The sequence below is a fragment of the Gorilla gorilla genome, chromosome 18 (assembly GCF_029281585.2).
Source record: "Gorilla gorilla gorilla isolate KB3781 chromosome 18, NHGRI_mGorGor1-v2.1_pri, whole genome shotgun sequence".
Taxonomy (NCBI): domain Eukaryota; kingdom Metazoa; phylum Chordata; class Mammalia; order Primates; family Hominidae; genus Gorilla; species Gorilla gorilla.
In genome coordinates, this window is record NC_073242.2 from 15,547,696 (window position 1) to 15,573,083 (window position 25,388).

The following is a 25,388-nucleotide window of genomic DNA, read 5'->3' on the forward strand; positions in this document are numbered from 1 at the left end:
AGGGCTGGAACATGGCTGCAGCATACAAATAGAATTGAATTCCATAGTTTTGTTAACCCTGTTTTTTGTTTGTTTGTTTGTAGTTGTTGCTGTTTGTGAGACAGAGTCTCGCTCTGTCACCTAGGCTGGAGTGCAGTGGTGCAATCTCGGCTCACTGCAAACTCTGCCTCCCGGGTTCAAACTATTCTTCTGCCTCAGCCTCCCAAGTAGGTGGGACTACAGGCGCCCACCACCACACCCGGCTAATTTTTGTATTTTATTAGAGACAGGGTTTCACCATATTGGCCAGGCTGGTCTGGAACTCCTGACCTTGTGATCCGCCCACCTCAGCCTCCCAAAGTGCTGGGATTACAGGCATGAGCCATCACACCCAGCCCCTGTTTTGTTTTTGTTTTGCTTGTTTCTTAGGGTTGTTTTTCTATTTATGGTAAAGGCATTGGCTTTCCATTTGTAGCATCAATAGAATATTTCCTGTTTACAAGAACCGTATGTCATAGTAAATGGTAAAGGGATTTAAAGCAGTGGTTTTCAGCTGCCAGAGGCCTGAGAGAGTTTGGGCACACTCTGTGTGATTGGGCAGAAGGCCTGTGGGAAGTTTAGCTGAGGACAGGGCCAGGAAAGGTGATGGACAGTGGGGGTCTGTCCTGGTCACCAGGCCCCTGGGTCCTGCCCACCTGCTTGGAGCTCCCCACCCATCACACATGATGTTGCCAAGCCCTCTGGGTATTGTGGGCAAATACCTTAGGAGAGAAGCTGATGAACTTTGTTTCTTGAAATGCACAGATTCCTTGGACATCCCTGAGAGGTCAATCATGAAAGTCAACTTGGTTTTCTCCCCCTCATTTGGGTTCAGAATTTAAAGTCCACACACACAGGCAGTAAGATGATATAGATAAGGACCTCATCACTCGGTTTCGGATGTTAAAATGTCTAGGTGGGTTAGGGGTGATTTGAGATCACACAACCTTGTGCCACAAAGAGGAATTCCCATGCCAGAGGGAGACATTTTATTGCCATGTTATGATCTTATCATTGAGTTGAAAGGCAATCTTGTTTCATTTTGGATTATTTCTTATGTTTATGTCTTATAAGGGCACTTTGAATTTCCAAGCAAATAATAATTTTGAATTAGCTTTTAATCATTGACTTCTAGCACAGTTATATGATCAGAAACATGCTGTGTGATTTGATTGCTCTCAAATATATTGAGATTTGCTGGAACAAAATAAGTCAGGTTAATTTTTGTAAATATACCATGCATGCTTAAAATGAATGTATCTACATTTGTTCCTGAGATACAGGTTGATGGACAGATGGCTACATGGATGTGATGGAGATGGTTTACTATCGGGACCTTCCGCATCCTGCTGATGTTTTGTTGCTTAGGATATGAATGGCTGAGCGGAGGCTGTAAAACCTGGCACTCTGCTTGGGTATGAGGTTCTTCCTGCCATCCTGCCATCATTTACTTTTTATGTTTTGTCGCCAAAAGTGACCTTGAGGAACCCTGGGAGCTCAGGAAGGAAGGAGCGCCCAGAAGCAGGGACAGGGAGCTGGTTGGGGAGGACCAGAAATCAGGTTTGTGAAGGTTCCAGAGAGGACCTGTCCTTGGGAGGAGAGTGGGAGACTGAGATGGGGGAGGGGTCATTGGAATGATGCGGGAGCTACTTGGCATTGTCCATTGTGAGGCACCACCGGGGTCATCAGGGATTGGTGGAGAGGGAGTATAAAGCCCCAGGGTTGCTAAGGGAGGGCCCAGACCGAAGAAGGTTTGGTGGATAGCAGAACCTTTGTCTCCCTCTGATTGCTCCTAAGCCTCACGCTCCCTTGCCCGCTCCCTTGCCCCGCGAGTCCTGTTGCTTCCCTGATCTTCTCCGTGACCTGTAGCTAAACCTTCCACCAGCGCTTGAGAACTTAATTTGAACCGGATCCTTTCCCAGACCCCTTTCTTCTTCTCCTCCTCCTCCTCCAGGTGCCCAACAGCCCCCTTCTCCTCCTTTCCCTTCCCTTACTTCCCCCCTTCCCCTCCCCTTCCCCTCCCCCTCCCCTCCCCCTCCCCTCCCCCTCCCCAACTCAGATCCCGGCCGGTCCCCGTCCCCTTCCCTCCCCCCTGCCCTAAGCCACCTCCACCTCTGTCCTGGCCGCCTCAGGGCGCCCTGAAAGGACCAGGACATGCGGGTGTGGTGGATGCTCTTTTGGCTCCTCTTTTTGCTCCTGCTGGAATTTATCAGCCATCAGTGCATCTCTGTGAGTAGACGCTGGACCCGTGGGGTTTCTTCCTTTTTACTGGGCTGTGTCACGCGGCATGAAATTACACAGCTCAGGCCTGTAATCCCAGCACTTTAGGGGGCCGAGGTGGGCAGAGGCAGATCACTTGAGTCCAGGAGTTGAAGACTAGCCAGGGCATCATAGCGAAACTCCATCTCTACAAAAAATTCCAAAAAAGATGAGTTGGGCCTGGTGGTGTGTACCTGTTATCCCAGTTACTGGAGAGGCTGAGGTGAGAGGATCGCTTGGGCCCAGGAGCTGGACGTTGCAGTGAGCCGAGATGGCCCCGCTGCACTCTTGTCTCTAAGAAACAAAATGGACCAAAACAAAGTGAAATGTCATTTGATTTGTGTCATCTGGTTTGATGACTTTTTTTTTTTAAGACAGAGTCTCACTCTGTCGCCCAGGCTGGAGTGCAGTGGCAAGATCTCGGCTCACTGCAACCTCCGCTTCTGGGGTTCAAGCAATTGTCCTGCCTCAGCCTCCTGAGTAGCTCAGATTACAACGCCTGGCTAATTTTTGTATTTTTAGTAGACCACCACGCCTGGCTAATTTTTGTATTTTTAGTAGAGACGGGGTTTTACCATGTTCGCCAGGATAGTCTCCATCTCTTGACCTCGTGATCCGCCTGCCTCAGCCTCCCAGTGCTGGGATTACAGGCGTGAACCACCGTGCCTGGCCAAAATATATAACCTTAAGTGTAAGTTTTACTAACTTTGGAAAGTACATACGCCAGCATAAACCAACCCCCTTTCAAGATCTACATTATTTTATTTATTTATTTATTTATTTTTTTGAGACAGTTTTTCCATTGTTGCGCAGGCTGGAGTGCAATGGGGCAATATCAGCTCACCGCAACCTCTGCTTCCCAGGTTCGAGCGATTCTCCTGCCTCAGCCTCCCGAGTGGCTGGGATTACAGACATGTGCCACCACTCCCAGCTAATTTTGTATTTTTAGTAGAGATAGGGTTTCTCCATGTTGGTCAGGCTGGTTTTGAACTCCCGACCTCAGGTGATCCGCCCGCCTCGGCCTCCCAAAGCGTTGGGATTACAGGCGTGAACCACCGTGCCCAGCCAAGATCTACACTATTATGTCACCCCAGAAAGTGAACTCTCACTCTTCCCAGCCAGTCTCTTTCTTATCATAGGTTAGCTTGCTTATTCTGGAATTTCGTGTGTACAGATGCATGCCATGCCATAGGTACTCTTTTGTGTCTGCTTTGTTCTGTTCAACACCATGTTTCTGAAGTCATTACCATTGTTGTCTGGTTCTCTAACTCCATCATTTCCATTTCAGACTCAGCATATGCTGAGTTCAACCTGTTGAAGGGCTATCTCTGTTTAATTCACCATCTTGAAAGAAACATTGAAAATTGAGATGTTTTCAAGAATATATAGTCAAATCCTGAGGAATCCATGTAGAAATGTTATCACGAGCTGTCTGAACTTACTCAGGGGACGTCTTCGTCTTCACTCACATAAGAGTCTAATGGAGTTAATATCAACAGTCTTAGAGAAATCCCACACTATTCATGCCATTTTCATGATCTCCACCTTGGTAATTTTTTTTTTTTTTTTTGAGACAGAGTCTCGCTCTGTCACCCAGGCTGAAGTGCAGTGGTGCGATCTCGGCTCACTGCAACCTCTGCCTCCCGGGTTCAAGTGATTCTTCTGCCTCAGCCTCCCAAGTAGCTGGAACTATAGGCGCATGCCACCATGCCCTGCTAATTTTTTGTATTTTTAGTAAAGATGGGTTTCACCGTGTTAGCTAAGATGGTCTCAATCTCCTGATCTCGTGGTCCACCCACCTCGGCTTCCCAAAGTGCTGGGATTGCAGGCGTGAGCCACCACGCCCGGCCCACCTTGTTAATTTTTAAGCACTAAAATTTGATACTTATTTGTGAATGAAGTAATCTCTTCATTGTGTGTTTTTTTTTTTTTTTACTTATGCTGAGCTTTAAATGACAAAGATTCCTATAATCCAAGAGAGAAGTATTATATAGAGGGATTCTTTTACCATGTGATATATAATAAATGCATCCAATGCTATACATCAATTTAAAAAACAAGTAAATAACTTTAAAGGAAAGATAACTACTGGCCAGGTGCAGTGGCTCACACCTGTATTCCCAGCACTTTGGGAGGCCGAGGCAGGTGGATCATGAGGTCAGGAGTTGGAGACCAGCCTGGCCAAGATGGTGAAACCCTGTTTCTACTAAAAATACAAAAATTAGCCGAGCGTGGTGGCAGGCGCCTGTAATCCCAGTTACTCAGTAGCTGAGGCAGGAGAATCGCTTGAACCCGGGAGGCGGAGGTTGCGGTGAGCTGAGATCATGCCACTGCAATCTAGCCTGGGTGACAGAGCAAAACTTTGTCTCAAAACAAGAAAGAAAAGAGAAGATAATTACTTTATACTTAGCTTGTCTTACCCATGAGTGACGGGCTGCATGTGGCCCAGGACAGTTTTGAATGCAGTTCAACACAAATTTGTAAACTTTCTTAAAACGTTAGGAGATTTTGGCCAGGTACAGTGGCTCATGCCTGTAATCCCAGCACTTTGGGAGGCTGAGGTGGGCAGATTACCTGACGTCAGGAGTTCGAGACCACCCTGGCCAACGTGGCAAAACCCCATCTCCACAGAAAATACAAAAATTTGCTGAGTGCACTGTCAGGCACCTGTACTCCCAGCTACTCAGGAGGCTGAGGCAGGAGTATCACTTGAACCTGAGAGGCAGAGGTTGCAGTGAGCCGAGAGCACACCACTGCACTCCAGCCTGGGTGACAGAGTGAGACCCCATCTCAAAAACAACAAACAAAAACAAAAAAATGGCCGGGCACGGTGGCTCACACCTGTAATCCCAGCGCTTTGGGAGGCCGAGGCAGGCAGATCGCCTGTCAGGAGTTCAAGGCCAGACTGGCCAACATGGTGAAACCTCATCTCTACTAAAAATACAAAAATTAGTCGGGCATGGTGGCAGAGACCTGTAATCTCAGCTACTCGGGAGGCTGAGGGAGGAGAATGGCTTGAGCCCAGGAGCTGGAGGTTGCAGTGAGCCGAGATTGCACCACTGCACTCCAGCCTGGGCGACTGAGTGGAGCGGAACTCTGTCTTAAAAAAAAAAAAGAGGTTTTTTAAAGATCATCAGCTATTGTTAGTGTTAGTGTATGTTATGTGTGGCTCAAGACAACTTTGCTTCTTTTAATATAGGCAGGGAAGTCAAAAGATTGGATATCCCTGCTTTATACCAAGAAAGACAACACAACACCCCACATTTGCAATGCTTAAAAACACTACCAGCCATCTGAAAAACATGTGACTTCTAACTTCTGTTCTTTTTTGTAGCAGTGGAATCCCACGGTGATATCTGAGGGATGTGGTTACCTTTTGGAGGAGGTTGACGGTTTCTAAGGATGATTCTTTCTGAGTGAAATATTGTCAGTGTCATTGACCTTTTCATTATTTCAACTATTATTATTCCAGGTTATCGATACTCTGGCTGACCATCATCATCGTGGGACTGACTTTGGTGGAAGTCCTTGGTTAGATATCATTATTGAATTTCCGAGAAGTTATAAAGTTGTCATTATCCTCTGGACAGTTTACCTTTGGGTGAGTATACTAACTTTCTGTAGAGGTATACTTGTAATCACAAATAAGAATAAATTATATAAAACAATTCACGTTTCTGGACTTCATTATGAATATGTGGTTTTACCCAAAAAATCAGGGAAATGATTTATTAGCATAAGAATTATGAAAATATCTGCCATTTACATTATGAAAATTAAATAGGTCAGTGTTTGTTTAATAGAATGTCAACAGAGCTTTTGGTCAAAAATAAGTTTTTTTAACCTGTGTGCTATTTGTCACAAATGGAGTATGAGGTTTCGTCACTTAAATAGGAAATTCTTTCTAAACTCTTCTGTTTTATAGTTCTGTCGTATGGGTGGAAGAACTCTATAGTTCTATCGTATGGGTGGCTTCCAGTCTCCTCTCTGAAGATTCACTGCAGAAATGAGCTGACAACAGACAGCTTAACAGGAAAAGAAAAACATAGAACAGGCATAAACATGGGAACCAGCTGAAAAATGAGACTGCTAGAAGGGCTGGATGGTTGATGCTTAAAGAGCACCCTCTTCTGAGGGGAGAGGGAGATAGATGGAGATGTAGGCCATTTAGAGGGGCAGCAAATGATTTTTAGGGGAAATGAAAGAGCCCAAGGAACAAACAATTGGCCTGAGACAAAGTTCCTCTGAGGTCATAGGGACGAGGTGACAAACTGCCGGAAGGTGAAGGGCAGAACTGCACTGCGTCTCATGATGCAGAGAAAGCCCCAGAGAATCTCTTAGAACTGCCCTCCAAGAGAATCAATGAAAAGTGTGTCTGGGCAGGGTAATTTTGAATGAGATCATTCAAAGTGCATGTTCCCACTTGCAACTGGAGAGAGATCAGTATGTCAAAAGTCTGTACTTGGTAAGAATTTGGCTGCTTAGTTGTGCCATAATTTGTCTTTTGAGCCTTTTTTCCTTTGGGTAAGTTGAGCTCTACATTTTGTCTTGCCATTCATGACAGTAAAAATATGGTTGTCTGGGGGCTGAACCTCCTTCTGAACAATGATCCAAGATAAAAGTACTAATACCACAATGCTTTTTTATATTCAAGGGAAGAGGAAGTATGTTTCAGTTTTACCACCTAGATAATTACACGTCATTTGGCACTGCCTTTCAAGATATGTAGAAAACAGAAAATATATGAGTTATGAAGATATCTAGGCACATTTAACATTCTCTATGCCACTTAGTCCTGAACAGAGAATTTTCGGTATAAATTGGAGGAAGCTTTTTTTTTTTTTTTTTTTTTTTTTCTTTTCTTTTCTCACCCCCAAGACGAGTCTCCCTCTGTTGCCCAGGCTGGAGTATAATGGTGTGACCTCGGCTCACTGCAACCTCCACCTCTTGACTTCAAGTGATTCCCCTGCCTCAGCCTCTCAGGTAGCTGGGATTACAGGTGCCCACCACCATGCCCAGCAAATTTTTGTATTTTTAGTAGAGTCGGGGTTTTACCATGTTGGCCAGGCTAGTCTCAAAACCCAACCTCAAATGATCCACCCGCCTCAGCCTCCCGAAGTGCTGGGATTACAAGCGTGAGCCACCACGTGAGCCAGGGGAAGTTTTTAAATTTACCACTTTTTAACAATTCCATTTAGGAAGGTTCAGTTGAGCTGTTGGACTTGGACAACTTCGCACCTCTCATCTTTGTCGTTGTCATCTAGTCATCTATACCATTACCTCCTAAGCAGGGAGACATCATGGGTGCCATGAAGCATTCATGCGTGATGGCATTTCTTTGCTTCTCATTTCTTCATGTGTTTGACATTTCTCCTAGCTCCAAACGGGGCCAGCTACGTTTCCTATGAAATGTAGCAGTGGCTGTGGGATTAACGTGGTTGCTGTTTTCATCTTTTTAGATTACCCATTGCTTCTCTTGAAATCCTAGTACATGATTTTTTTTTTATCCTATGTGCAGAAATCAGGAAAAAACAAATTCTACAAAGAATTTGAAAGATATTATTTCAGGCCAGGTGTGGTGGCTCATGCCTGTAATCCCAGCACTTTGGGAGGCTGAGGCAGATGGATCACTTGAGGTCAGGAGTTCAAGACCAGATGGGCCAACATGGTGAAACCCCATCTCTACTAAAAAGACAAAAATTAGGCAGGCATGGTAGCAGGCACCTGTAATCCCAGCTACTTGGGAGGCCGAGGGACAAGAATCGCTTGAATCTGGGAGGTGGAGGTTGCCGTGAGCCAAGGTAGCTACGCCACTGCACTTCAGCATGGTTGAGAGTGACACTCCGTCTCAAGAAAAAAGTCATTTCAATGACTACCTCAGGAGATTCATAGGTATCTGACCCACATCTGAGATGGGATTTGCATTGCATTTTAGCTATGATGAGAACAAATATTTAGTATCTTCGAAGATTAAAAGCATACTGTGATAATATGGAAATCTTGGTGGGAATTCAGTCATTAGTGAGAATGTTTTGCGTTAAGTTCAAACCAGCCTCAATGAAGCTGATGTGAGGGAAGGGAAAGTGAACTCTGAGTAGAGCAGGGACAGAAGGAAGATGCTCCAGTGCAGATCAGGAAGGAGCAGGGGGTGAAATGTTACAAATTCTAGAACTCAGAGAGCTGAAGGTAATTACTTCCTTTTCAAGTTGTGAAACATGTTAACCTGTGGTAAAATACTTATAAGATGATAATTACCATCTAACCGTGTTGAAGTGTACAGTTCCGTTGTGTGAAGTATATTCATGTCATTTTTTTTTTTTTTTTTTTTTTTTTTTTTTTGAGACGGAGTCTCACTCTGTCACCAGGCTGGAGTGCAGTGGTGGGATCTTGGCTCACTGCAACCTCTGCCTCCTGAGTTCAAGCAGTTCTTCTGCCTCAGCCTCCCAAGTAGCTGGGACTACAGGCCTGCATCACCATGCTCAGCTAATTTTTGTATTTTTAGTAGAGACGGGGTTTCACCATGTTGCCCAGGATGGTCTCCATCTCTTGACCTTGTGATTCACCCGCCTCAGCCTCCCAAAGTGCTGGGATTACAGGCGTGAGCTACCGCACCTGGCCTATTTTTTTTTTTTTTTTTTTTGAGACAGTTTCAATTTTGTTGCCCAGGTTGGAGTGCAATGGCACAATCTCAGCTCACCACAACCTTTTCCTGCTGGGTTCAAGTGATTCTCCTGCCTCAGCCTCCCGACTAGCTGGGATTACAGGCATGCACCACCATGCCTGGCTAATTTTGTATTTTTAGCAGAGACAGCGTTTCTCCATGTTGGTGAGGCTGGTCTCAAACTCCCGACCTCAGGTGATCCGCCTGCCTCGGCCTCCCAAAGTGCTGGGATTACAGGAGTGAGCCACCGTGCCAGCCTCATGTCATTCTTGTGTGTGTGTGTGTGTGTGTGACAGAGTCTCATTCTGTCGCTCAGGCTGGAGTGCAGTGGTGTGATCTCAGCTCACTGCCATCTCCGCCTCCCAGCTTCAAACGGTTCTCTGCCTCAGCCTCCCGAGTAGCTCGGATTACAGGCTCCCGCTGCCGTGCCCGGCTAATTTTTGTATTTTTAGTAGAGACGGGGTTTCACCATCTTGGCCAGGCTGGTCTTGAACTCCTGACCCCGTGATCCACCTGCCTCGGCCTCCCAAAGTACTGGGATTATACGCATGAGCCACCGTGCCCAGCCGTCATTCTTATATTATTATTTCCTAGTTGTCTTTCCTGAAGACTATCTTCCAGTCTGAAAAGGGACATGATGGATCCACAGATGTACAGCAGAGAGCCTGGAGGTCCAACCGCCGTAGACAGGAAGGTATGGCTCTGTTGGAGTCCCCATAGTGTGGAAATGAGTTTGCCCTGGAAAGGGAAAGAACAGCTTCTTGCCCTCAGGTTTCTCACCTTCTCCTCTCCTCACTCTCACCGAGGGCTGAGGTCCATTTGTATGCACACAAAGAAAAGAGTTTCTTCCTTTCCAGGAAATAAAATTGGCCGGAAAGACGTCATTACTCTATGGAGACATGTGAAAACAAAAGTTACGCCTAAAATCCGTAAGATGAAGGTGACAACAAAAATCAACCATCATGACAAAATCAGTGGAAAGAGGAAGACCGCCAAAAAACAGTAAGATGTGCCTTGACACAAATACTGTTGTATGAACCATGTGCCAATCAAAGTAGACAACTGTAAAGTCCTTGAGAATATTTTCTACAATATTTGTGGCAAATTCAGTGGGTTCAAAATTGAGTTTGTCCTTTCTGCTTCATTAGTTTAAGCTGTATAATTCCTTTCCCTTCCTACATTCTTGTTTGTCATTTTTTCGGGGGAAGAGGAGTTGCTAGTACTGGCATTGGTTTTCCTTTCTCTCTCTTTTTTTTTTTTTTTTTCCTGAGATGGAGCTTTGCTGTTGTTGCCCAGGCTGTAGTGCAATGGCACAATCTCAGCTCACTGCCTTTTGGGTTCAAGCGATTCTCCTGCCTCAGCCTCCCAAGTAGCTGGGATTACAGGTGCCCACCACCACGCCCAGGTAATTTTTGTATTTTTACTAGAGATGGGGTTTCACCATGTTGTCCAGGCTGGTCTCGAACTTCTGACCTCAGGTAATCCACCTGCCTCAGCCTCCCAAAGTGCTGGGATTAGAGGCGTGAGCCACCACAGCCAGCCTTTTTTTTTTTTTAATTTTGAGATACAGTCTCGCTCTGTCACCCAGGCTGGAGTGCTATGGTGCAATCTTGGCTCACTGCAACCTCTGCCTCCCAGTTTGAAGCAATTCTGCCTCAGCTTCCCGAGTAGCTTGGATTATAGGTGTGTGCCACCACATTTGGCCAATTTTTTTTTTTCTTTTTTCTTTTCTTTTTTTTTTTTTTTTGAGACAGAGTCTCACTCTGTCACCCAGGCTAGAGTGCAGTGGCATGATCTTGGCTCGCTGCAACCTCCACCTCCCAGGTTCAAGTGATTCTTATCCCTCAGCCTCTTGAGTAGCTGGGACTACAGGCATATGCCACCATGCCCAGATAATTTTTGTATTTTTAGTAGGGGCGGGGTTTCACCATATTGGCCAAGCTGGTCTAGAACTCCTGACATCATGATCCGCACACCTCGGCCTCCCAATGTGCTGGGATTACAGGCATGAGCCACCATGCCCAGCCCAATTTTTGTAATTTTAGTAGAGACAGGAGTTCACCATGTTGGCCAGGCTAGTCTTGAACTCCTGACCTCAGGTGATCTGCCTACCTCAGCCTCCCAGTGTGAGCCACGACACCCAGACTGGATTGTTGAATTCAATGCTTGGGTCACCTCCAGATTCATTTTCACCGTCTTTCATGTTTTGGTCATATTACATTGTGTTTTGCTGCCATATGACTGATCTTTTTTTGTTAAATGTGAGATACTTGTTAAGAAATATTTAGCAATGAATTGAGGCCTAGTAGCATGTTATCTTGCTGCGGAAGAGATGGGAGTCTACTTCTGGGGGATGGTCAGGGGTCCTCCATACAGGCTGCAATTGAGGTCGCCGGTGCAGGCTCAGTCCCTACAAAGGCCAGGGTATTTCCTGTCCACCTCTATTCTGATGCATGACTCTTCTGGGTCTCAACCAGAGCCAGTGGACTTCAGTATGGGTCGCTTTCATTGGCAGACCCTCAATCCACTTGTTTTCCTTCTAATCCCACGCATGTGTGCAAAAGCTGCTGTGCTTCTTTGCATCTCAGTAGTTCCTTCTGGAATTCAGCAATGAAACTCAGGGACATGGGTTCCAAATGCGAGGCTGACTTTCATCCTGGGTTTCCTTCTTCTCCATCTTCACCTCATGTCTGTTTACTGCCATGTTAGCAATTTGATGTATTCAATCATGGGTTTTATATTCTGTTTGGTGTCCCCCATTGTTCTCATCGGAGATCAGAAGCTTCAGATGCACTTACGTCAACTCAAGAGTAGAATGCTTCCTTAGCTTCCCTCCAGAGTCAGGTTTTATGTTTCTAGTTCCCAAGTGCGCAGCAGGAGTAGTGATGTCCTCACTGGCTTCTCATTTGCATTAAACTGTGAGCTTCTTTAGCGTGGGGACAGGACCCTGCTCCCATTGCATTCTCAGCACCTCACCACACACTCCTTGTTGGAGGCCACTCCAGACAGCATGTGCTGAAGGATGCCCTGTGGTCAGAAACAAGTTCATTAACTTTCTCTTTGAAGTGTTTTCGTCCCTGTTTCCTAGCGTTCTGGGAATTTTACACATCCTTCCTATAAAACCAAGTATCAGGTGAGATCCTTAGGATCAGGACCATGAATCAAGTGGTGTGAGGGCAACACAGCAAACTTACCCTTTTTAGGCCGTTTCCTTTTTCTGCCCTCAATCTCTGTGAACTGAACCTTGTTAAAGTCAGTCAACACCAGGGTGGATGGTTTGCCGTTGTCACCTATTTTCAGGACATAACACCCTGACTTAGGAGCCATTCCAATCATTTGTAATTCAATAGATGGGCCCAGCCTTCAGATTGCCTTTTCTCTCAACCAGGATCTTTAAAGTCGATGACAAGAGTTCCAGTCCTGAATCATGGCAAAGTGCAGTAGTGAACTGCGGGGTTAATGACACCATATTCTGGAAGGACCTCTCTTTGGCTGATGGTCTCAGTTCCGGCATCAGCCTCTGACTGAGAATCAGGTCTCACACAGGAGGAGTCAGATGAGGAGCAATCCTCTGCTTCCGATGGAGTTAGTTGTGATGAATTGGTGAGGTCTGGTTTTTCACACTGAACTAAAATGAGCTTTCGCTGTGTCAAGCACAAGACTGACCCCAGAAACACACATAGTGCACCTCGTAGAAGCTTTTAATAGTCTTTATATTTACTAAAGAATAGGACTAACTATGGAACTATGAAGATGAGCTGGAAATGACAGGTGACTTGCCAGCAGGCCAGAGTGTGACTTTTTTTTGTCCCTCAATGGGAGGTGTCAATTCTCCCTTCGGTTGTGAGAATCCGTTGGTTCATTTGTGGAAAGGTTGCAGGGGGGATCTTTGAATCACAGCCTTCAGATGCCAGAAGGGCAGAGGGAATCCCACACGGGCTGGTGGATCATGTGTGTGCATTTCTCTCCCTTCTAATCTGAGGAAACTAAGCATGAAAGAATGTGAGCATGCAGAAAAGGAGAGGTAGGTATCAGAGGCAGAGGAAAATGGGAAATTGGATATGAAAGAAATACACACCTACAAGTGAGTTCAGAAACTGAACCCCACCCTCCTGGGAAACGCCCATTGGAGTGTTGTTTTTAACCTTTGTACAATGTTTAGACCCAGTAAATGCAGAAATAGAAACAAATGGTCAGAAGACATATCGTGAGAGAGAGAGAGAGTTCACAAAACAGAAAACAAAGTACCTTAATATTTACCAGTGACCAAAAGATGTGAAGTAGCAAAACGTCTCCTGACCCCATTGCCAGCTAGACTGTGTGGAAACTCGGTTCATACCAGCCATTCTAGGGGTGGGGTGAGTTGTTGTCATCCTTAGGAAAGTGTGTTGTTGTAGGATCAACCACATCCTTCAAAAGGACTATGCCTGTTTATAAGCCCAGCTGTTGCTGCCCTGTGAAACACGGTAAGGATATTAATACAAAGACAATACAGCTTTATGATAAAAGATGCTCAATGAAGGATGAATTAGGGATATACTGAGAATGGGGAAGGAAACTATCATCTCAGAAGTCAGCAGGCAGTAAGCAAGAGGAGGAATCAATATAGCAACAGTTTGGATCAGACTGTACAGTTTTTTTGTTTTTGTTTTTGTTTTTGTTTTTCTGAGATGGAGTCTCACTGTGTCACCCAGGCTGGAGTGCAATGACGTGATCTTGGCTCACTGCAACCTCCGCCTCCCAGGTTCAAGTGATTCCCCTGCCTCAGCCTCCCGAGTAGCTGGGATTACAGGTGCCTGCCACCACGCCTGGCTAATTTTTTGTATTTTTAGTAGAGAAGGGGTTTCACCATATTAGCCACAATGGTCTCAATCTCCTGACCTCATGATCCATCCGCCTCGCCCTCCCAGAGTGCTGGGATTGCAGGCGTCAGCCACCGTGACCGGCTCAGACTGTACTCTTATAGCCATCTGAAATACGTTTTCTAGGTATAGATAGATTGTGTAAGGGTACAGTTGTGAGGATAAGAGAAACATGGCAGATTATTTAAAATCATCCTGAAAGTGGTGCTTTATCTGATGAAAGTGATTGTAATCCATAGGAAAATGTTTCAACGTGCGCAAGAGTTGCGGCGGCGGGCAGAGGACTACCACAAACGCAAAGTAAGGAGCTTCCTCCCCGCAGTTGCAGGATAGTTCAGTGCTGATGCAGATGATGCCACGGCCCTTAGACTCTCTCAACATTCAATTTCTCATGTGTTGGCTTTTTCAGATCCCCCCTTCTGCAAGAAAGCCTCTTTGCAACTGGGTAAGTTTGCTTGTTTTCCTTGCTTTTGGACATAGTCTGCCAGGTCAGGACATGGATACATTTTTCTCCCTACAGCTCTGTGCTCAAGCCCTGCAGAGGGAGATGGCAGAGAGAAAGGCTGCCTACAAGCATCACAGTCCCATCCCTGTTGGTAACCATGTTGTGCAAAAACACTTTCATCCCCACCCAGTGGGGCCCCTGATCTAATATTCTAAGTGTCAGAGGTCCCATATTTGTAATAGCAAATGGGCCCTGACTGTAAATTAGTGAAGAGTGAATGTAACTTATTACCCACAGGGACAATTCCAAATGAAGGCCTTAAATGATGCTCAGCTAAGCTGGTTCTTGTGTGGCCTCTGTACCTTCAAAAGCTGCCGAGTCCTATGATTACACGTGATGGGACTTGTACACTTGAAGTGAAACACAGTTTTAAAACTTGCTTTGTTTAGAATTCCCACCTCATTTTTCCATGGACAAAAGTATTCTTCATGTCCTAGTGCACTTACAATTTGGTATTACCTGGGAGTGAAAAGAAATATTATAGCCATGCCTAACTGACTTCTTGAGATAAGATTGTTCTGTCAGAAAACCCTCTCCCAGTTCCCCTGCAGCTCTTCAGGAATCCACATCTCTCCAGAGCTCTTTGTTCTCATGGGTGGCACCTCCAGAGTGAAGAAGATCCTTTGTCAAGAAGGGAAACAGAGGGGAAATGAGAGGGTCCTGCAGGCAGAGCTGGAATCAACTTCCACTCTGCCTCTTGCAAGCTGTGTGACCCTGGGCACAATTTCTCCTTCCTCTGGAAACCTCTGTTCTCTTAGATTTGGAGCAGGGTGGTCACACTGACCTTGCAGAGTTCTGAGAATCAGAGACAGAACATAAAAGGCCTGGAAAACATTCTCCAAAAAGAAGCTGCAACATGTGTGGACAATGGGCTTTTCATGCCTCTCTTACTGTCTCTTACTGTCTGTTGACCTGGTGCAAGAAACATGCTCTGGTGATGGCTGTGAGGGAGGAATGAGGATAGACATAGACACTCCTGTGTCTCAAACATGCTTCTTTATTACTCTGTTATGACTCTGTCATGACTCTTGTCTTCCCTGGGGCAGGACCCCAGCCTGCCTACATTTGCAGACAGACACAGTGGCATGTGGAGACAACAGTGTGTCCCAATGACTTTTCTTTACCCCCCAGCTGTCGGCAGTACTCAGTGGAAGGGTGATATTATGACACTGATACTGCTATTTTGAAACCCGGAGGATGGAAAGGTGCAAAAATCTATCACCAGCAACAGAAGGTGCAGACTGTGTCGGTGGCGGTAATTTTGTCCATCAAACGGATATGTGTGAAAACATTCCCTCCTTTGTCCCTACAGGTCAGAATGGCGGCAGCGGAGCATCGTCATTCTTCAGGATTGCCCCACTGGCCCTACCTCACAGCTGAAACTTTAAAAAACAGGATGGGCCACCAGCCACCTCCTCCAACTCAACAACATTCTATAACTGATAACTCCCTGAGCCTCAAGACACGTGCCGAATGTCTGGTCTATCCCCTTCCACCCTCAGCGGATGATAATCTCACGACGCCTCCCGAGTGTTTCCTCACTCCTCTTCCACCCTCAGCTCCACCCTCAGCGGATGATAATCTCAAGACACCTCCCTTAGCTACTCAGGAGGCTGAGGCAGAAAAACCACCCAAACCCGAGAGAGAGAGGGCCGCTGACGTGGAACCACCACCGAAACCCGAGAGGCGGAGGGCCGCTGACGTGCAACCATCACGGAAACCCGAGAGGCGGAGGACCACTGACGTGCAACCATCACGGAAACCCGAGAGGCGGAGGGCCGCAGTGGATAAGACACCTGCCGAGTTTCTGGTCTATCCCCTTCCACCCTCAGCGGATGATAATCTCGAAACGCCTCTCGAGTGTCTCCTCGCTCCTCTTCCACCCTCACGTCTATCCCCAGCTCCACCCTCAGCGGATGATAAGACACCTGCCGAGTTTCTGGTCTATCCCCTTCCACCCTCAGCGGATGATAATCTCGAAACGCCTCTCAAGTGTCTCCTCACTCCTCTTCCACCCTCAGCTCCACCCTCAGCGGATGATAATCTCAAGACACCTCCCTTAGCTACTCAGGAGGCTGAGGCAGAAAAACCACCCAAACCCGAGAGACAGAGGGCCGCTGACGTGGAACCACCACCGAAACCCGAGAGGCGGAGGGCCGCTGACGTGCAACCATCACGGAAACCCGAGAGGCGGAGGACCACTGATGTGCAACCATCACGGAAACCCGAGAGGCGGAGGACCACTGACGTGCAACCATCACGGAAACCCGAGAGGCGGAGGGCCGCAGTGGATAAGACACCTGCCGAGTTTCTGGTCTATCCCCTTCCACCCTCAGCGGATGATAATCTCGAAATGCCTCTCGAGTGTCTCCTCACTCCTCTTCCACCCTCACCTCCACCCTCAGCGGATGATAATCTCAAGACACCTCCCTTAGCTACTCAGGAGGCTGAGGCAGAAAAACCACCCAAACCCGAGAGACAGAGGGCCGCTGACGTGGAACCACCACCGAAACCCGAGAGGCGGAGGGCCGCTGACGTGCAACCATCATGGAAACCCGAGAGGCGGAGGACCACTGACGTGCAACCATCACGGAAACCCGAGAGGCGGAGGGCCGCAGTGGATAAGACACCTGCCGAGTTTCTGGTCTATCCCCTTCCACCCTCAGCGGATGATAATCTCGAAATGCCTCTCGAGTGTCTCCTCACTCCTCTTCCACCCTCACCTCCACCCTCAGCGGATGATAATCTCAAGACACCTCCCTTAGCTACTCAGGAGGCTGAGGCAGAAAAACCACCCAAACCCGAGAGACAGAGGGCCGCTGACGTGGAACCACCACCGAAACCCGAGAGGCGGAGGGCCGCTGACGTGCAACCATCATGGAAACCCGAGAGGCGGAGGACCGCTGACGTGCAACCATCACGGAAACCCGAGAGGCGGAGGGCCGCAGTGGATAAGACACCTGCCGAGTTTCTGGTCTATCCCCTTCCACCCTCAGCGGATGATAATCTCGAAATGCCTCTCGAGTGTCTCCTCACTCCTCTTCCACCCTCACCTCCACCCTCAGCTCCACCCTCAGCGGATGATAATCTCAAGACACCTCCCTTAGCTACTCAGGAGGCTGAGGCAGAAAAACCACCCAAACCCGAGAGACAGAGGGCCGCTGACGTGGAACCACCACCGAAACCCGAGAGGCGGAGGGCCGCTGACGTGCAACCATCACGGAAACCCGAGAGGCGGAGGGCCGCTGACGTGCAACCATCACGGAAACCCGAGAGGCGGAGGACCACTGACGTGCAACCATCACGGAAACCCGAGAGGCGGAGGGCCGCAGTGGATAAGACACCTGCCGAGTTTCTGGTCTATCCCCTTCCACCCTCAGCGGATGATAATCTCGAAATGCCTCTCGAGTGTCTCCTCACTCCTCTTCCACCCTCACCTCCACCCTCAGCTCCACCCTCAGCGGATGATAATCTCAAGACACCTCCCTTAGCTACTCAGGAGGCTGAGGCAGAAAAACCACCCAAACCCGAGAGACAGAGGGCCGCTGACGTGGAACCACCACCGAAACCCGAGAGGCGGAGGGCCGCTGACGTGCAACCATCACGGAAACCCGAGAGGCGGAGGACCACTGACGTGCAACCATCACGGAAACCCGAGAGGCGGAGGGCCGCAGTGGATAAGACACCTGCCGAGTTTCTGGTCTATCCCCTTCCACCCTCAGCGGATGATAATCTCGAAATGCCTCTCGAGTGTCTCCTCACTCCTCTTCCACCCTCACCTCCACCCTCAGCGGATGATAATCTCAAGACACCTCCCTTAGCTACTCAGGAGGCTGAGGCAGAAAAACCACCCAAACCCGAGAGACAGAGGGCCGCTGACGTGGAACCACCACCGAAACCCGAGAGGCGGAGGGCCGTTGACGTGCAACCATCATGGAAACCCGAGAGGCGGAGGACCACTGACGTGCAACCATCACGGAAACCCGAGAGGCGGAGGGCCGCAGTGGATAAGACACCTGCCGAGTTTCTGGTCTATCCCCTTCCACCCTCAGCGGATGATAATCTCGAAATGCCTCTCGAGTGTCTCCTCACTCCTCTTCCACCCTCACCTCCACCCTCAGCGGATGATAATCTCAAGACACCTCCCTTAGCTACTCAGGAGGCTGAGGCAGAAAAACCACCCAAACCCGAGAGACAGAGGGCCGCTGACGTGGAACCACCACCGAAACCCGAGAGGCGGAGGGCCGCTGACGTGCAACCATCATGGAAACCCGAGAGGCGGAGGACCACTGACGTGCAACCATCACGGGAACCCGAGAGGCGGAGGGCCGCAGTGGATAAGACACCTGCCGAGTTTCTGGTCTATCCCCTTCCACCCTCAGCGGATGATAATCTCGAAATGCCTCTCGAGTGTCTCCTCACTCCTCTTCCACCCTCACCTCCACCCTCAGCTCCACCCTCAGCGGATGATAATCTCAAGACACCTCCCTTAGCTACTCAGGAGGCTGAGGCAGAAAAACCACCCAAACCCGAGAGACAGAGGGCCGCTGACGTGGAACCACCACCGAAACCCGAGAGGCGGAGGGCCGCTGACGTGCAACCATCACGGAAACCCGAGAGGCGGAGGGCCGCTGACATGCAACCATCACGGAAACCCGAGAGGCGGAGGACCACTGACGTGCAACCATCACGGAAACCCGAGAGGCAGAGGGCCGCAGTGGATAAGACACCTGCCGAGTTTCTGGTCTATCCCCTTCCACCCTCAGCGGATGATAATCTCGAAATGCCTCTCGAGTGTCTCCTCACTCCTCTTCCACCCTCACCTCCACCCTCAGCGGATGATAATCTCAAGACACCTCCCTTAGCTACTCAGGAGGCTGAGGCAGAAAAACCACCCAAACCCGAGAGACAGAGGGCCGCTGACGTGGAACCACCACCGAAACCCGAGAGGCGGAGGGCCGCTGACGTGCAACCATCATGGAAACCCGAGAGGCGGAGGACCACTGACGTGCAACCATCACGGAAACCCGAGAGGCGGAGGGCCGCAGTGGATAAGACACCTGCCGAGTTTCTGGTCTATCCCCTTCTACCCTCAGCGGATGATAATCTCGAAACGCCTCTCGAGTGTCTCCTCGCTCCTCTTCCACCCTCACGTCTATCCCCAGCTCCACCCTCAGCGGATGATAAGACACCTGCCGAGTTTCTGGTCTATCCCCTTCCACCCTCAGCGGATGATAATCTCGAAACGCCTCTCGAGTGTCTCCTCACTCCTCTTCCACCCTCACCTCCACCCTCAGCTCCACCCTCAGCGGATGATAATCTCAAGACACCTCCCTTAGCTACTCAGGAGGCTGAGGCAGAAAAACCACCCAAACCCGAGAGACAGAGGGCCGCTGACGTGGAACCACCACCGAAACCCGAGAGGCGGAGGGCCGCTGACGTGCAACCATCACGGAAACCCGAGGGGCGGAGGGCCGCTGACGTGCAACCATCAGGGAAACCCGAGAGGCGGAGGACCACTGACGTGCAACCATCACGGAAACCCGAGAGGCGGAGGGCCGCAGTGGATAAGACACCTGCCGAGTTTCTGGTCTATCCCCTTCCACCCTCAGCGGATGATAATCTTGAAACGCCTCTCGAGTGTCTCCTCGCTCCTCTTCCACCCTCACGTCTATCCCCAGCTCCACCCTCAGCGGATGATAAGACACCTGCCGAGTTTCTGGTCTATCCCCTTCCACCCTCAGCGGATGATAATCTCGAAACGCCTCTCGAGTGTCTCCTCACTCCTCTTCCACCCTCACCTCCACCCTCAGCTCCACCCTCGGCGGATGATAATCTCAAGACACCTCCCTTAGCTACTCAGGAGGCTGAGGCAGAAAAACCACCCAAACCCGAGAGACAGAGGGCCGCTGACGTGGAACCACCACCGAAACCCGAGAGGCGGAGGGCCGCTGACGTGCAACCATCATGGAAACCCGAGAGGCGGAGGGCCGCTGACGTGCAACCATCAGGGAAACCCGAGAGGCGGAGGACCACTGACGTGCAACCATCACGGAAACCCGAGAGGCGGAGGGCCGCAGTGGATAAGACACCTGCCGAGTTTCTGGTCTATCCCCTTCCACCCTCAGCGGATGATAATCTCGAAACGCCTCTCGAGTGTCTCCTTGCTCCTCTTCCACCCTCACGTCTATCCCCAGCTCCACCCTCAGCGGATGATAAGACACCTGCCGAGTTTCTGGTCTATCCCCTTCCACCCTCAGCGGATGATAATCTCGAAACGCCTCTCGAGTGTCTCCTCACTCCTCTTCCACCCTCACCTCCACCCTCAGCTCCACCCTCAGCGGATGATAATCTCAAGACACCTCCCTTAGCTACTCAGGAGGCTGAGGCAGAAAAACCACCGAAACCCGAGAGGCGGAGGGCCACTGATGCGCAGCCATCACGGAAACCCGAGAGGCGGAGGGCCGCTGACCTGGAATCACCACCGAAACCCGAGAGGCGGAGCGCCGCTGACGCGCAGCCGTCGCCGAAACCCGAGAGGTGGAGCACCGCTGACGTACAGCCGTCGCCGAAACCTGAGAGGCGGAGGGCCGCTGACCTGGAATCACCACCGAAACCCGAGAGGCGGAGGGCCGCTGACCTGGAATCACCACCGAAACCCGAGAGGCGGAGCGCCGCTGACGCGCAGCCGTCGCCGAAACCCGAGAGGCGGAGCGCCGCTGACGTGCAGCCGTCGCCGAAACCTGAGAGGCGGAGCGCCGCTGACGTTCAACCATCACCAAAACCCGAGAGGCGGAGGGCCGCTGACGCGCAGCCGTCGCCGAAACCTGAGAGGCGGAGGGCCGCTGACCTGGAATCACCACTGAAACCCGAGAGGCGGAGCGCCGCTGACGTTCAACCATCACCAAAACCCGAGAGGCGGAGGGCCGCTGACCTGGAATCACCACCGAAACCCGAGAGGCGGAGCGCCGCTGACGCGCAACCATCACTGAAACCCGAGAGGCGGAGCGCCGCTGACGCGCAGCCGTCGCCGAAACCTGAGAGGCGGAGGGCCGCTGACCTGGAATCACCACCGAAACCCGAGAGGCGGAGGGCCGCTGACCTGGAATCACCACCGAAACCCGAGAGGCGGAGGGCCGCTGACCTGGAATCACCACCGAAACCCGAGAGGCGGAGCGCCGCTGACGTTCAACCATCACCAAAACCCGAGAGGCGGAGCGCTGCTGACGCGCAACCATCACCGAAACCCGAGAGGCGGAGCGCCGCTGACGCGCAACCATCACCGAAACCCGAGAGGCGGAGCGCCGCTGACGCGCAGCCGTCGCCGAAACCTGAGAGGCGGAGGGCCACTGACCTGGAATCACCACCGAAACTCGAGAGGCGGAGCGCCGCTGACACGCAACCATCACCGAAACCCGAGAGGCGGAGCGCCGCTGACGCGCAGCCGTCGCCGAAACCTGAGAGGCGGAGGGCCGCTGACCTGGAATCACCACCGAAACCCGAGAGGCGGAGGGCCGCTGACGTGCAACCAGCACTGAAACCCGAGAGGCGGAGCGCCGCTGACGCGGAACCATCATCACCCGAACCCAAGAGGCGGAGGGTCGCTGACGAACCGCCATGCAAACCCCCACGCAAACCCAAGAGGCGGAGGGCCGCTGACAGGGAACGGCCACACAAACCCCCACGCAAACCCAAGAGGTGGAGCGCCGCTGAGGCGCAGCCGTCGCCGAAACCTGAGAGGCGGAGCGCCACTGACGCGGAACCTCCACGCAAGCCCAAGAGGCGGAGGGCCGCTGACCGGAAACCATCATCACCCGAACCCAAGAGGCGGAGGGTCGCTGACGTGGAACCGCCACACAAACCCAAGAGGCGCAGGGTCGCTGACGTGAGACGGCCACGCAAACCCCCACGCAAACCCAAGAGGTGGAGCGCCGCTAAGGCGCAGCCGTCGCCGAAACCCGAGGGGCGGAGCGCCGCTGAGGCGCAGCCGTCGCCGAAACCCGAGGGGCGGAGCGCCGCTGAGGCGCAGCCGTCGCCGAAACCCGAGGGGCGGAGCGCCGCTGACGCGCAGCCATCGCCGAAACCCGAGGGGCGGGGCGCCGCTGACGCGCAGCCGTCGCCGAAACCCGAGGGGCGGAGCACCGCTGACGCGCAAGCATCACCGAAATCCGAGAGGCGGAGCGCCGCTGAGGCGCAGCCGTCGCCGAAACCCGAGAGGCGGAGCGCCGCTGACACGCAGCCATCACTGAAACCTGAGAGGCGGAGCGTCGCTGACCTGGAATCACCACCGAAACCCGAGAGGCGGAGCGCCGCTGAGGCGCAGCCGTCGCCGAAACCCGAGAGGCGGAGCGCCGCTGACACGCAGCCATCACCGAAACCTGAGAGGCGGAGCGTCGCTGACCTGGAATCACCACCGAAACCCGAGAGGCGGAGCGCCGCTGACCTGGAATCACCACCGAAACCCGAGAGGCGGAGCGCCGCTGAGGCGCAGCCGTCGCCGAAACCCGAGAGGCGGAGCGCCGCTGACACGCAGCCATCACCGAAACCCGAGAGGCGGAGCGTCGCTGACACGCAGCCATCACCGAAACCCGAGAGGCGGAGCGCTGCTGACACGCAGCCATCACCGAAACCCGAGAGGCGGAGCGTCGCTGACACGCAGCCATCACCGAAACCTGAGAGGCGGAGCGTCGCTGACACGCAGCCATCACCGAAACCCGAGAGGCGGAGCGTCGCTGACCTGGAATCACCACCGAAACCCGAGAGGCGGAGCGCCGCTGACACGCAGCCATCACCGAAACCTGAGAGGCGGAGCGTCGCTGACACGCAGCCATCACCGAAACCTGAGAGGTGGAGCGTCGCTGACCTGGAATCACCACCGAAACCCGAGAGGCGGAGCGCCGCTGACCTGGAATCACCACCGAAACCCGAGAGGCGGAGCGCCGCTGAGGCGCAGCCGTCGCCGAAACCCGAGAGGCGGAGCGCCGCTGACACGCAGCCATCACCGAAACCTGAGAGGCGGAGCGTCGCTGACACGCAGCCATCACCGAAACCTGAGAGGCGGAGCGTCGCTGACACGCAGCCATCACCGAAACCCGAGAGGCGGAGCGTCGCTGACCTGGAATCACCACCGAAACCCGAGAGGCGGAGCGCCGCTGATGCGCAGCCGTCGCCGAAACCCGAGAGGCGGAGCGCCGCTGACGCGGAACCGCCTCGCAAACGCAAGAGGCGGAGGGCAGCGGACATTGAACTATCATCACCCGAACCCAAGAGGCGGAGGATCGGTGACGTGGAACGGCCACGCAAACCCAAGAGGCCGAGGGCCGCCGACGTGGAACCATCATTACCCGAACCCAAGAGGCGGAGGGTCGGTGACGTGGAACTGCCACGCAAACGCAAGAGGCCGCAGGCCGCCGACGTGGAACCATCATTACCCGAACCCAAGAGGCGGAGGTTGAATTAGGTGAGAACAGGCCATTGCACTCAAGCCTGAGCAATAAGAATAAAACTGAGTAGAACAAAATAAAAAAATCAAAAAACAAAACAAAACCCACACTCCAAAAACAAAGAATAAATAAATAATATAAAAATAAAATAAATACTGCAGTCCTTATGTTATTGCTTTGTTTCGATATCTGGTATGATTGCTTGAGGGACCTGAGGTTTTTAATCATGGGGGTTGTTTTAATCTTTAGAAGTGGTTGGTTATGTAAAATATTATTATTATTATTTTTTGAGACGATTTTGCTGTGTCACCCAGGCTGGAGTGCAGTGGCTTGATCACAGCTCACTGCAGCCTCAACCTCCTGGGCTTCAAGCAATCCTCCTGCCTCAGCCTCCCAAGTAGCTGGGATCACAGATGTGTGCCACCACGCCTGGCCAATGTTAAAAAATCCTTTAACTTTTGTGTAGAGATGCACTCCTGGACTCAAGCGATCCTCCTACTTGTCCCGACCACCAGCCCCTTTCTGATAAACACTTACACTGTTTATTATCTGATGCCATTTCTATCTTCTTCCTTGTCGTCCAGACATCAAATAATTAGCTTTCTTCAGGGTTTTCTTTTTCAAGTGCTCAGTGTTAAAGATCACTCACATTAGGGCCAGACACCACGGCTCATGCCTGTAATCCCAGCACTTTGGGAGGCCGAGGCGGGCAGAGCACTTGAGGTGGGGAGTTTGAGACCAGCCCGGCCAACTTGGTGAAACCCCACCTCTACTGAAAAAAATACAAAAATTAGCTGGGCGTGATGGTGCATGCCTGTAGTCCTAGCCACTTGGGAGGCTGAGGCATGAGAATCGCTTGAACCCAGGAGGCAGAGGTTGTAGTGAGCCAAGATCACATCAGCACACTCTAGCCTGGGTGACAGAGCCAGACTCTGACTCAAAAAATAAATAAAATAAATATCACTTACATTAGCTATACCCAAGGGGTGGTCTATAGAGACTTGGAAGCAGTGGTTATTGCAACAGGGGCACGGAAGTCATCTGGCTATGCCAGGGTGCCCAGGGGATACTCGGGGTGGGTGGCATGGTGCTGCTGGGGACTCACCGCACAGGACGCTCTGGTTGACGCACTGCCAGGAGTAGCACTCTGTCTTGGGGCTGCAGCCGGCCTCCTCAGCTCGAGTGTAACAACAGTCGTGGCCATGGCAGCACCTGCGGATGTCACATGGGCAGGACAGCTGGTGGGTGGAGCTCTCTCTTGGCCCTCCTCTTGCCAGGACCATGGGTGACTGAAGACCCCCAGGGAGGCACAGCATCCTCTTAATCTAAGTTTTTTTTTTTTGTTTTTTTTTGAGAGACAGGGACTTTCTCTGTCGCCCAGGCTGGACTGCAGAGGCACAATCATAGCTCACGGCAGCCTTGAACTCCTGGGCTCAAGCGATCCTCCCACTTCAGTGTCCCAAGTAGCTGAGACTACAGGCACACGCCAGCATGCCCGGCTGGTTTTTTAATTTGTATTTCCTTTGAGACAGCGTATCTCTCTGTCGCTCAGGCTGGAGTGCAATGGCTCAATCAGCTCACTTTAGCCTTGAACTCCCGGGCTCAAGTGATACTGCCACCTCAACCTCCCAAGTCTGCTA

General features: G+C 51.1%; 1 protein-coding gene across 11 annotated transcripts in view; it reads left to right on the forward strand.

The window, feature by feature from the left end:
- Positions 1–23,901, forward strand: part of LOC115933071 (titin) — a 143,507-nt gene extending 119,606 nt beyond the window's left edge. For 9 of the 11 annotated variants that reach the window (XM_063699494.1, XM_063699492.1, XM_063699493.1 and 6 more), the window contains 7 exons: positions 1,493–1,578; positions 5,750–5,878; positions 9,533–9,632; positions 9,745–9,940; positions 14,040–14,100; positions 14,210–14,245; positions 15,618–23,901. In XM_063699494.1, coding sequence (XP_063555564.1) covers positions 1,493–1,578; positions 5,750–5,878; positions 9,533–9,632; positions 9,745–9,940; positions 14,040–14,100; positions 14,210–14,245; positions 15,618–23,765 — 8,756 coding nt within the window. In that variant the 3' untranslated portion in view covers positions 23,766–23,901. The remainder of the gene's footprint in view (positions 1–1,492; positions 1,579–5,749; positions 5,879–9,532; positions 9,633–9,744; positions 9,941–14,039; positions 14,101–14,209; positions 14,246–15,617) is intronic. The other 2 variants (XM_063699491.1, XM_063699501.1) reach the window with 2 other exon arrangements.
- The last annotated feature ends 1,487 nt before the right edge of the window (positions 23,902–25,388 follow it).